At 39.7% G+C, this 12,109-nt stretch overlaps 1 protein-coding gene across 7 annotated transcripts in view; it reads left to right on the plus strand.

Moving 5' to 3' along the window:
* The window catches only part of CNKSR2 (connector enhancer of kinase suppressor of Ras 2), a 217,889-nt gene that overhangs the window by 163,600 nt on the left and 42,180 nt on the right, over positions 1-12,109 (plus strand). For all 7 annotated transcript variants that reach the window (XM_054211248.1, XM_054211258.1, XM_054211269.1 and 4 more), the window contains 3 exons: positions 4,671-4,738; positions 10,001-10,101; positions 11,299-11,836. In XM_054211248.1, the coding sequence (XP_054067223.1) occupies positions 4,671-4,738; positions 10,001-10,101; positions 11,299-11,836 (707 nt within the window). The remainder of the gene's footprint in view (positions 1-4,670; positions 4,739-10,000; positions 10,102-11,298; positions 11,837-12,109) is intronic.

The raw sequence follows: 12,109 nt of genomic DNA on the forward strand, positions 1-12,109 counted from the left end.
TTTAAAAATATATTGCACAGCTTAAACCCCAAGAACGAAAAGATTTTTAACTTCCCAGCACAAATAGTCTTTTTACCATATTTTGAAATTAGTGCTTATTAATTCATTTAGAATGACCTTGAACAAATTTTGACCTGAGTTATACACGCATAAATTTAAAGCAACTCTGTCAAGGTCTATGGAATTACTTGAAATTCTTACATCTGAGTTGCCATCACAGTCTCACCAAATAGTTTTATTTTTTCTCTTTGTTTAATGTGTTAGAAAAAGTAGTTCACTTTCACAAACATTGAATCAACTCAATATATTGGGAAAAAAAAGTGGGCTACTGAAAAATAATCTTTAAAATGCAGAGTTAATAAAATACGTCCTGTCTAAAAGCATTTTGTAACCTAGCTGAAGTCAAACATGGAATCGAGTTATTAAGTTAAATTAAGACTGTTTCAATCGGTTTCTGTTCTTTTTTTGTCAGGTTTCTGACATACATTTTAATTATGTATCACACAGTCATGTCAGTTCTGTTTGCACTTGAAGCAGAAGAAACGAAAGCAGAAAACTGATGATGCGTAGTCTAAATGAAAGTTAAAAATTGTTCAATTCCTTCATCCTTGTACAAAATGGTTTAGTTGTTTTTAATTTTAAAAAAGTGTATGCAGGATATGAATTTTTTGTTTGTGTGTATCTACTTACATAAAATGGGTGTTTTAATCTCAGATAATTCTGTCACTATTCAAATTTTCTTAATACTTTTATGACTGTGCCACACCATTATGCTGGTAAGAAGTCTGGAGAACTGTGATCACTGAACTTTATTGTTGTGGCATCTGAAGTTCCTTTCATCTGCATGGTTGCACCAGCAGAGGTGTTATTTCTGCCCCTATAGCATGCTTATTTTGGGTGAGAAGAAGGACAGAATATCCTTTATGATACAAGGTCTTGTTTTGCCAGTGTAAGTGTATAGTCATAGAAACATCTTGCTTTGAAATCCATTGTTATTCCCATTCCAAGAAAATATGCTGATGTAGAAGGCAGTCCATATATTTCTACTTGATGATACTATATGTAACTTTGATTTTCCACGGTAACTGTGCCTGCTACTTTATGGACTAACTATTTGTTCTTTACTCAAAAATCCCTATCGTCAGCTCAGAGGCAAATTCATCCTTCTCAGGGTTGGACAGCTTAAATACTTACAATACTCTTGTTCTTCCTCTTTATTCCTAACTGTCCATTTTTTCTAGTGATAACATATATGGCTGCCAAAATTATATCTTCTAGGCAAGGAAACAGAGTCAGTAACTTCGTGTGGAATACTTGTCTGAAAATTTCCTTGACCTGCTGTAACTGTGCTGTCCTAGTTCTCTTTTTGTGACACTGAGTATTGACATTTATAAGGGTTTTCTTCCTCAGTGTAGCTCCATGATCAAGAGGAAAGGTGACAAGTCAGCTTGTAGTATTAGCCCATGGGAATGTCTCTGGAAGATTTCAGTGAAGAAGGCCTCTCAAAATTCTCCTGCATCATCTGCAGGCCTTTTCATTCCTGTTAAACTGCAGTTGGGTACTTACAGACCCTGTAAGGCATCCATATTTCCATATAGCAAATTTGTCCTGTATCCTCGAGCTTTGTGATTAAGGATAATTTGACACCCTGCTTTGACTAAAAGCATTGCATCTACCTGGAGTGTGAGATAAGGTAGAAAAATACTTCTTACTATTCTGTGAGAGTGCCAGTACTGTACATTCTTCTTTACAGAAGTTACAGGTCTACAGAAAGATTTATTTTTTTTTAATCCTGTTCTGCATGACATAAAATTGTTTTAATTAAATACTGACAAGAAATGTATGTACTACTCTTAAAAAAAACCTAAAAATAAAAAAAAAAAGGAAAACCTAGATGACTGCTGCAACTACCAGTGCTAGTGTGTTTATTGTCATACCTAGCAAATAGATTTTATAATTCTCACAAGAAAATTAAAGCTACATTTGCAGCGAGGAAGTAATATTTTCTTGTCCTCTTGCCCTCTAAAAGTTAGAGTGGCTACGAGGACATAGCACACTGCAGGGAAGAAACGTTTAAATCTTGCCATGTCCTACAGCTTTGTATCTTTTAATATTCATAGTAAGGGATATTTCTGTAACTGTATGCTTGGAACTTTTGTCCCCAGTGCATTGTAAAGCTGGCATGTTTTACTCCTCTTCCTTTCTGCAGGAGATCTTTACGTTTCCCTGTGATACGCACCCAGTGCGTTGGATTTCTCATACGATTCTACCTTCAATGAAGCATAACTCTAGCCATGCTTTATTAAAATAATATTAATTTTCTAACCATACCCATTCTAACCATATCTAAAGAAGCTTTTGCCGCCACATATCAGAAAATATGCAGAAGAGGTCAATACCATTCTTTTAGTTTCTAAACTAGTAAACCGCTTAACTCTTTACAACCACATCAGTACCTTCACATGCACCCCACAGGCATTGCAGGTGATATTCCAAACCATGACACAGATCAGGACCTGCAGAAAATCATTAAATGTGAAGTCAGTCTGCGCTCTCTCTCTCAGATGGCTATGCATTTCCTGGGTTATCATTAAATTATACTTTTCAGGAAATAACATTTTTTCCGTAAACAATTATCTGTCATAGCTGTAAGCAGTATCAATTGATGGTCAATTAAGTGTTTGTTGATTTAACTGGTCACGTCACTCCAACGCACAGGAAATGCCATCTCATATTTAGGACAGAATGAAGTTTTCCAACAGGAGAACCTTTATAGGTATATCATCTAATATTTTGTGGTCAGCAGCCATATCCAAAGTGGGTGGCTGTTCCCTGCTGCCTGTAGTGGGGCATGGTAACCCATGAGCTGAACTGGGAATGCAAAATCCAAAACAGACAAGAGGCAAGCAAATTTTGTCTGCCATGCCATTTGGCAGAGCAGGCGCTTGTCTTCTTGTGCTGCTTTATTTACCCTTTGGACACGGAGAAGTCCGTGGCCTTTGCTGGTCCCTTGGCAGCATGAGACTGGAGGTTCCTGCCTCAGTGCCTCTGATTTGGGCTGGCAGAGCTGTCGAGACAGCTGAGCTTTATTCCCCAAAGAAAGCCTTCACATATCAGCAGTGTGAGCCTAAAAGATAGCTTTGTAGTGGGTCACCTTTCTGCTGTGAAAATGTGAAATCATTGTCTGAGACGTAATTTGTTGGATTTCTGTTCCTATGTACCAGTTATTTTTATAAGTGTATGGCACTTCCTAACAATTGCAACTGAAATTTCAAGTCTTTTCTTCAGCTTTGCTATTCTCCTAGCAGAAATTTTGATTCTATGCTAACATGAAGTATTTTGTAATCACTTCAGGAGTAAACCTCTAGCTTTCTTCACAGTGTACAATGATTCACGGACCATTAATGTGATTTACAGATCATACGACGGTCACCATTTGTAGAAGGACAGTGACTGGAGTTAGTTGCTAGGAGAGCAACTGTATTTTTTGACCTGATGCCTGCTTACCCTGCACTGAAATGTCTTGAAGGCTGGTATGCGGGAGTGATTGCAAAGGCGTCCTGCTTGCTGAGACAATACTACATCCTGTTTCCATGCATACAGTATGCAAATGAAACCCATCAAGCACAGTTTTCCGAAACAGGAGTTTCACATTCCTGAAGAAAACGCAAACCTGACTTCAGTTGTCCTTCTCTATCCCCTAGCAGTAAAATCGCAAGCCAGTAGCTTGGCAAACCAGGCCTGTCAAATCCTGACTAGGGGATGACTGGCACAAATAATTCCAGGTTTACCATGGAACAGACAACCATGGGAGATTGTCATGGTGGTTTAAAGCCTTGTTAGTAGAGGATCTGATTTAGTGTAAGCATTTGGATAATGAATACACGGAGAGCCCCGTGGGGGAAGAGGGCAGGTTGAAGCAGTGCGTCGCTACAGGCAGTTGTGTGTATGCTTGGCCATGACAGCCCTACTAGAAAAGAATAGCAATAGTTTGGGGTTTTTTTCAATTTGTGCAGCTTATGGAAACATTTTTTCAAGTGTAAGTTGAGGTTAAAGCCTTAGATGTGAATTGCATTGAGGCAACTGTCTTTTCTCCCCCTGCTTCTCTGACACAAACACAAAAGGGAATTCTGATGTACCTCCTTCTCTTTGTACTTGACACTGTAGGTAAGCACTAAACCACATAATGGCATAATTAAACCTCACTGTCTGTTTGGGAGTGAACCTTTTCTTTTGACTGCTGGTTTCTGCTCTGTTCCTCTGCTAAGTTGCCAATTCAGGCCTTGAAATATTGCTTGAATTTCTGAAAAGTGATGTTTATTCTTAAGAAATCAGAACAGCAGGAGTATTGGTGTGGTGGCATATCTGTGAGCAGCAGACTTAATAGCTCTTTGATTATCTCCAAATCCTTTATTTTACAGATGTTTGACATCATACGTGGTTTTCCATTTGAAATAAAATCTTTGCTGTGAAAACAATTTGTTCCACAGCAAAATCATAGATCTTTGGAGACTCCCTGAGTAAGCGTATCAAAGAAAACAGCTATCTAATATGAAAAATAACATAGTCCTGAATCTCCTTCTGATGCTCCTAACTTTGTTTTTTGTAGAAATGTACACAAAAATTAAGAGGCTGGATTGGTATCACTGCTGTTTTTAATATTATTTCAGATGGCTAAACAGAATTAACATGCTTGCTGCTGGCTATGCAGAAAGAGAGAGGATCAAACAAGAGCAAGGTAATGTGCTGTTATTTTGGTTTCTTCTGTCAGCTCTTATCACAGGTTCATCTGTTCTTTTTTCCCTGCTGTGTATCAGGCCTTATTCCCGTCATCTGAAAGCAATTCACATATGGGTATCACTGTTGTTACTTTAGAGAATTCCGTCTCTCTCAGGAGTTTTGATTAGCTTCTTCAGATTCTGGTCCACAGACACAGGATTATTTCTGAGAAGGCCTTAGAAGGTAGATAAAAGCAGCAAATGTACTGCCAGTAACCTCCAGTATGTGGTACCAAGGAGTCTGTGTCCCCTATCAGAAGAAACTTAAGAATCTGCAAACTAAAAAAAAATTTTAAACATTGCATTTGGTGTTTGAATTCACAAGGGGCAGGAATGCATGAAATTGGTCTCAGGAACAAAACCGTTCTTCTAAAGCCTGTTAACATAATTGAATTTCCCCTAAAGACTTTAATTTTAAGGCCATTTTATTTGTTGTGACTTGTACTGGTTTTGCTGTATTGAGGTGTGTGTTGAAGCCCTGTTGGCATTTCATTTGGAGTGGTGGGATTACAGCATTTTATATGTGTTTATTTTTAATGTCCAGCATTCCATGGGTTTAAAAAAGTGGCATATATGAAATAATGAGTCACTTTGCTTTAGTTTGCTGCAGTAGAAACCCTGTTTGCAGACAGGAAAAAGGAAGGGTCAGTGCTCAATTGTATTGGGCAGGTTGTTTCCTAGAATTGCCAGTGACGTGGATCCATAGAAGTATTCCTGTCCAACTAGCTGTTTTGGCAAACAGATGGCTTTTGAATACATGCTCTTTTTAAAAAATGTACCTGCCAGCAGGTACCAGAAAATTGCAGTAGTCATGATGGTCCAGAGCCTATCCAGATCCTCTCTGCCTGCTGCCCACTGAGTCAAAACCTCACTTTTTAATTCTGTAGCTCTGCCACCTCCATCAGTAAGATTCTGTCTTTTGCCCCAAAGAGCTTATAGCTCGGAGCAATGTATTTCATCTAGTCTTTTGTTTACAAAGATTATATTTCTAATCATTTTTCAGGGAGAGCTGTGTTCAAAAGGCTATCACTAGGCTTCAAAATTTGCCACATGGTGTCCTTCTTGCCACCCAAAGTCAGGGTTCTGTACCAACCTGTGTGAGAGCAGCCTTAGCCCTGACCTTCTGGTGTGATACCATGAAGAGGAAGGTACACATGGTCTGTCTCTCTGCAAGGTATTGCTGCAGTGCCGTTTTCCTGGGAGACACTGTGCAAAATACTCCTGTCCCCTGTCAGAAGCATGAGTGACTTCAGCAGGCAGGTGGAAACATCAAGAGAGTAGGATATTCTGTAATGGTAGAAGATTAGAAGACAGCATCAGAAAATTATGTCTGCCTTGATTCATACCCCGGTTGCCTCAGCACGGAGCATCCAAGAGGGATCAGCCTGTGGCTGAACAGCGTCGGCTTACAGCATGCTGCCGTAATTCAGCGGTAGCAGCGTGCATGGGAAGGGTTTTGGGCGTTCTGTCGCTCTCACACATAACTAGATTGTACATGCTGTTGCCTCATTGCTAATCATGTCTTCCAGTAAGTGCAGCTGCTTATCCCAGGAGTGTTGCCCACACCCTTTTTTAATCTGGTTCGGTCCTTGGCACATCATGTTGTTCGTAACAGCAGGCCCTCCGCGTTCACACAGCCTGGAAGAGCAGCACCATGCTCACCGTTCCTCCAGTCGTGTTCTCAGTGCCTCACCAGACTTCAGAATCAGTTTGGGAATCTGTGGTCCCCAGGCAGTACTACAATAACCAGTTTGGAGGGACCTGTGTACCATCTGTCACTGCTTCAAAATGCTGTGAACAAACTCTGAATCTTGGAGTCTTCTATGAAATCCTCCATCTTAGCATTCAAAGCCAAATTCAAACTTCTATTGACAGCAGGTTGTCACTAGAATTACAATAACATGTGGGACAGTAAGGGAAAAGGTGTATGAACAGCTCTGCTAACACTGTCCAAGTGCACAGTTGTAGTCACGATACACCTTTCAAAATCCAGATGGATGTGGAGAAATATTTTTGCTACCAAGCAATCACTAAGTAATAAAATAGCAGATGATCCAGCTCCCAGACATGAGATCATGCGGATTCAGGCCTCATGTTACGTATTATTAAAATGTCTCCCTGTTGAAGATAATCAGTGAGACCCCACTTAGTATTGAAATTATATCCCATGCGCTGATGGAGCTCTTTATTACCGCTCTAATGCCATTCACTCAAATTGATTTATCATATACAGGTAGGTAAAACTATATCCTCTTTGTGTTGCTTAATTCTATTTAGTGTGGAAATCAGTATCACATTCCCCCCTCCCTGCCGTATATTGGGTTTGTACCTCTGGTGATTATCCTTGGCTCCCAGCACAAGGTCTATTAAAGACCTCCGTGGTGTCCCTGATTAGCAGAGGCATCAAGTTAGCAAAGGAAAACCTCTCTATCGCTTCAAGCACTTTTGCAATTATAAAAACTGTGAAGCTGGAATTTTCTATATTCAGTGACTGTACCAATTGTCATCTACATATCTGATTTTACGAAAGGTCTTTTATTTCAGTTCAGTTCATCCCTTTGCAGCAAACCTTTATAATACCTCTGAAACAATTCAACGGTAGTTGTCAAACCTATTTCAATTAAGGGTTGAATGCTTCTGAATCTAAAGTGCATAAATATATTTCAAGTGCTTCAGAGAGGCACGAATCACCGAATTGTGGGTGTACTGCTGAATAAAATGTCACATTCTGTACAGAACGGTTTATAAAAATACCATCAACTTCCCATATTAAATACAATGAACGTTAGCAATATGGTAAGGGACTTCCTTGGATGGAGAAGTTATATACTTTCCAGTCATATAAAATCAGAGAAAAAAATTACTTGCTTATATAAATAGAAAATATTTAATCAGCAAATGGCAGGTCGGTGTTAGTTTATATATAATATATGCAGTCTGTTGCTCATTCAGAAAGCTTTCAAGATATGCCCAATGCGTTGAGCTTGTCTGTCACTGAATTGGACAAAATCTGCAGAGAGAAATACGGCAACTGTTCAATAGCAATATACACATTTCAGATAGACTCTAATGAGTCAGTTGCCAAAAGCAGAACAGTTTTAAAAATTGGTGGGAGGCTATTTTCATACGCTTCATCTGGAAGTTGACCCCTGTGAATGCAGAATTTTTCTAGACAAGCCGTAGGTTGCCAACGGGATTCCCTGTCTGTGGTAAGGTGTGCGAAAGCGTGATCATACAGTCCTTTATTGCATGTGGATTTGACAGCAAGAACGTCTTTGTATTTTTAGCCAAAACCTGTAACCTGCACTGAGGCTGCTAAATTTTACTTTCAGAATAAACAGTTGAGCCCCAAGTCTGCAGAAATCTCAGTGAGTGATGCAGTTCTGACAGCTCTCTCACCACATGGCGTGCCATTAGACTTTGCTGTAATAGGAACAAACATGCTCATATGCCAATATTTTCAGATGTTTTGAGTTGCTGGAAACAAGTTTTCTTAAAACTAGGAGTGACTTAAAAAAGCTTTTTTTCTGATTTAGTCTTTCATTCACCAAAAATTCATTATTTGCAGATTCCTAGAGGCAAAATGTTTTGTAATTTTTTATTTCATAGTGATTAAAACTTCATTTGTGCTATTTATTCTACCATTTGAAGAGAATCTCTCATCTATAAGCTTGCAGAAAGCAAATCAAGACACACAGAGTTAAAACAGTTGTTACCGCTTGGAAAAAATAAATAGATAAATAAGGTTGCCCCCACCATTACTACGATCTAAAAATATACAGCATTTTAGGGACAGCTGTTTCAAGATGGTGTCATTTTAAGGTAAGTTTTTCTTTTAAATCTTGAATAAGATTAGGTACAGTAGATTATTAATCATACAATACAGTAATCATCATGGTAACAAAAAATCATTAAAGCCAAAATTACATGTTGTGCCAACTTGGATTTTTGGTTTAGATCGTTTATGAAGCAACAATCAATCTTCTTCTCCTCATCTATTAAAGAGAAAGTAGTAAATCATGCAGTTCATTGAACACTTGCTAGGCAAAGTGAAAATTGCCTGTGATTAGTCTGTGAATAGTCGGAGCTAAAGTGTCGTGTTGCACAACGATTTGCCCAAATACTAGAAGGTAATACAGTCAGAAACAAAGCGGCAACAGAAATGTTTGCAGAAGTCTTAAAAAGTGTAGAAACGTTAAAGTTAGCCATCTTGAGCTGAATCGGCAGTTAAGTAGGTTTTTTTTGTAAGGGATATAAGGTCCAGTGTCCATTTAGTTAGGTGGCTTCAAAAATATTTGCAACAGAATAAATATAAATCCGTGTGTGGTACATTCATCCATGTGTTTTCCTTTTGACCAAGCTACCAAGCATATGAAATGTGCTTGGCCAAGACTTGATTTCCTGACAAAATGAAACCTCATAACCCATTAAATTTAGCCCACAAGCTCTGTGTCCTTTTTATTTTCTCATCCATCTTGTGGAACTCTATGCTTTAGTATCATTGTCATATTTTTCAGTACCGTATCACCTTTATGTTCTTGCATGGATAGCAGAGCGGCAGCTGTTTTATGAAGCAGATACATGGTGTAAAGTTTTTCTGTCTTATTTAAATGCAGCTGTTTGTTATTAGAACTTGGATTGAAAAGCTTGCGTAACTGCTAGTATACAACGGGGAAAATGGGTAGAGAAATAACATTGGTTAGTCATGTGTGCGATAACCACTACTTGTTTGATCTGCCAGTTGGTGTTAATTACATTTCTTAATGTTTTTTGCAGTCAACAAGACTTTTGCAAGTTACATTTTTCATCTTTTCTATTGAAAAAATACTTTCAGTATTTTCCAGTGAAATGTCCAATCATAATTCTTTTGTTGGCTGTATAAATACTTGAAAATCTGATACCTGTATGAGGAGTATTCCATATGCATGTTGTATTTATAAGTTTAAGAGTTAAGAAGAGTTAAGTTTGTGGCTCTTTTGCAGGTTGTTGTTTAATACCTCTGCAATGGGGCATTAGATTTTGTATACCCTGTAATGTTTTGAATTTTCCCTCTTGAGGTTCAAGCAATTCCAAATTACAGCAGCTAATGTTTACAGAGCATTGGCTGGTGTTTAACTCTCAGTAATACTAAGGATGGAGTTTCCAGTTTCTTTTGTGAAAGTGAGTCTCTGAGTATCAAAATGTATTAGTAGTTTTTCATCTGTTCTGTATGTAACTTGTAGATTACTGGAGTGAGAGTGATAAGGAGGAAGCCGACACTCCATCGACTCCCAAACAAGACAGCCCGCCGCCCCCATACGACACATACCCGCGGCCTCCTTCGGTAAGTCACCTGCAAGCCTCTACAGGAATGACTACATAGAAGTGTCGCTTTTACCTACTCTTCTGCTTAAAAGCACGCGGATGCGCATGGTAGGGCACTCTCTGGTGTATTTTTTGAGTCAGTACTTGACTTAAGGCATTTGTAAAGTAATATGCGTTGCTGACTTCAACAGCCTTCATTGCTCTTTCCAACGGTTCATAGAGAACATCTATAATCCCAATTGCTGTACAAAATGGTTTAAGTTACAGAATTCTTTCTTCCTGTTTTTCGTTCATGATGGCTCCCTACTTATCCGTGTGGTCCCTCACCGCCCCCTTATCATCTTCTGTGACAAAATGTTGTTACCTCAGTAACAACACAGACTCTTCTCTAAGGCACAACAGTTGTGCTGTGAAGCTTTACAGTGACAAATTACACTTGAATTTCCACAGAAATGCCAACATAAAAATGTTCTCTCATATCCCAAACAGTGATACCAGTTGTTCTGTTGTTGTGAAAAAGTAGGTTTCTCTATAAATTAGAAAAAAAAAAATTATTTGTTTTTTATTTTCTTCTTGAAGCAGCTGTTGGTATAAAACCAGAGTGTGGACTTCTAACTTATTCTGCACTGGCAGTTTTAATTTTCGTGTCTGTATACTCAGGCAATTTTAACTAATGTACCTTACTTGATCATAGTTTTTAAAATGCAAAAATTCAGATTGAAAAATTAGGAAAGTCTCGGGAAAGAGAGTGTTCATGACATTTAATTTGAATGCAGTACTTTATCTTCCAAAATCATAGATCTTTGAACTGCACTGAAGCACTGCAAAGACGATGCCAAAGAAATTTTTAGCAAGATAGGATGACAACAGTTAGTTGGATGGCATTTTTAAGATTTTTAATGGACCAGACACATCTCTTCTGTGTCTTCCGTAGTGCCGTATTCTGCAAAGCTTCCTGCAAATAATTGTGTTGGCTTATTTTATAGACTAAGGGACATAATAAGGATACTTTTATGACTGAGGATCAGTATTTGGCCCCAGGTGTGACATGCGTAGGTGTGTGCATGCCTTAAAGTTAGGATCAGGGCAGGTTAATCAGGTAAGTTTGTGTTACTAAACCGGGTGCCGTCACTAACGATGAAAAATACGTGATTATTGCTAGCAGTAAGTCTCAGTCTACATTGATCTGAAGGTTGCTCCGTTGCTGACCTTGTAGATGAGCTGCACAAGTCCTTATGTGGAGCCAAAACACAGCCGACTGTCATCCACGGAGACCTCCCAGTCGCAGTCGTCGCACGAGGAGTTCCGCCCGGAGGCGGCGGGGAGCGCCACCGACTCGCCGGTGCGCAAGACGGCGAGCCAGCGGCGCTCCTGGCAGGACCTCATAGAGACGCCGCTGACGAGCTCAGGACTCCACTACCTGCAGACGCTGCCGCTGGAGGACTCTGTCTTCTCCGAGGCGGCTGTGGTCTCCCCCGAGCACCGGCGTCAGTCAACCTTGCCCACCCAGAAGTGCCACCTGCAAGACCACTACGGCCCCTTCCCCCTGGTGGAGGGTGAGCGGATGCAAGTGCTGAATGGGAATGGGGGAAAGCCCCGAAGTTTCACTCTGCCTCGGGATAGCGGCTTCAACCACTGCTGCCAGAGCCTTTCAGTTGGCGCCGCCGATCACCATGAAGAAGCGCAGCAGAAGGAGGTGGAGGAGGAGGAAGAAGAGGAATGCAAAGCAGCAGAAGAAAACCAGGAAGATAAAAGTAAGTATGGGATATTTCTGTGGCTTTTCAAGAGTCCTGTTTGTGTAACATAGAGGTTGTTTTTCCTTTTTCCTATCAAAAAACCCCAACAGTGTTTCAACATCCCCCATGTTTTACCAGGTCCCCCGTGTCACACACCTTATGTATAAGGCTTAATAATCAGACGAAGTGCTGCATGACCTCTCCTGATCACCAGACACTTCCCTGTAGGCTCGTCTCCAGTCATCTCCTACTAGTAATTCTCTGTTATGAATGGATTTTGCTTCCATGCTT

Source organism: Rissa tridactyla, chromosome 1 (assembly GCF_028500815.1).
Source record: "Rissa tridactyla isolate bRisTri1 chromosome 1, bRisTri1.patW.cur.20221130, whole genome shotgun sequence".
Taxonomy (NCBI): domain Eukaryota; kingdom Metazoa; phylum Chordata; class Aves; order Charadriiformes; family Laridae; genus Rissa; species Rissa tridactyla.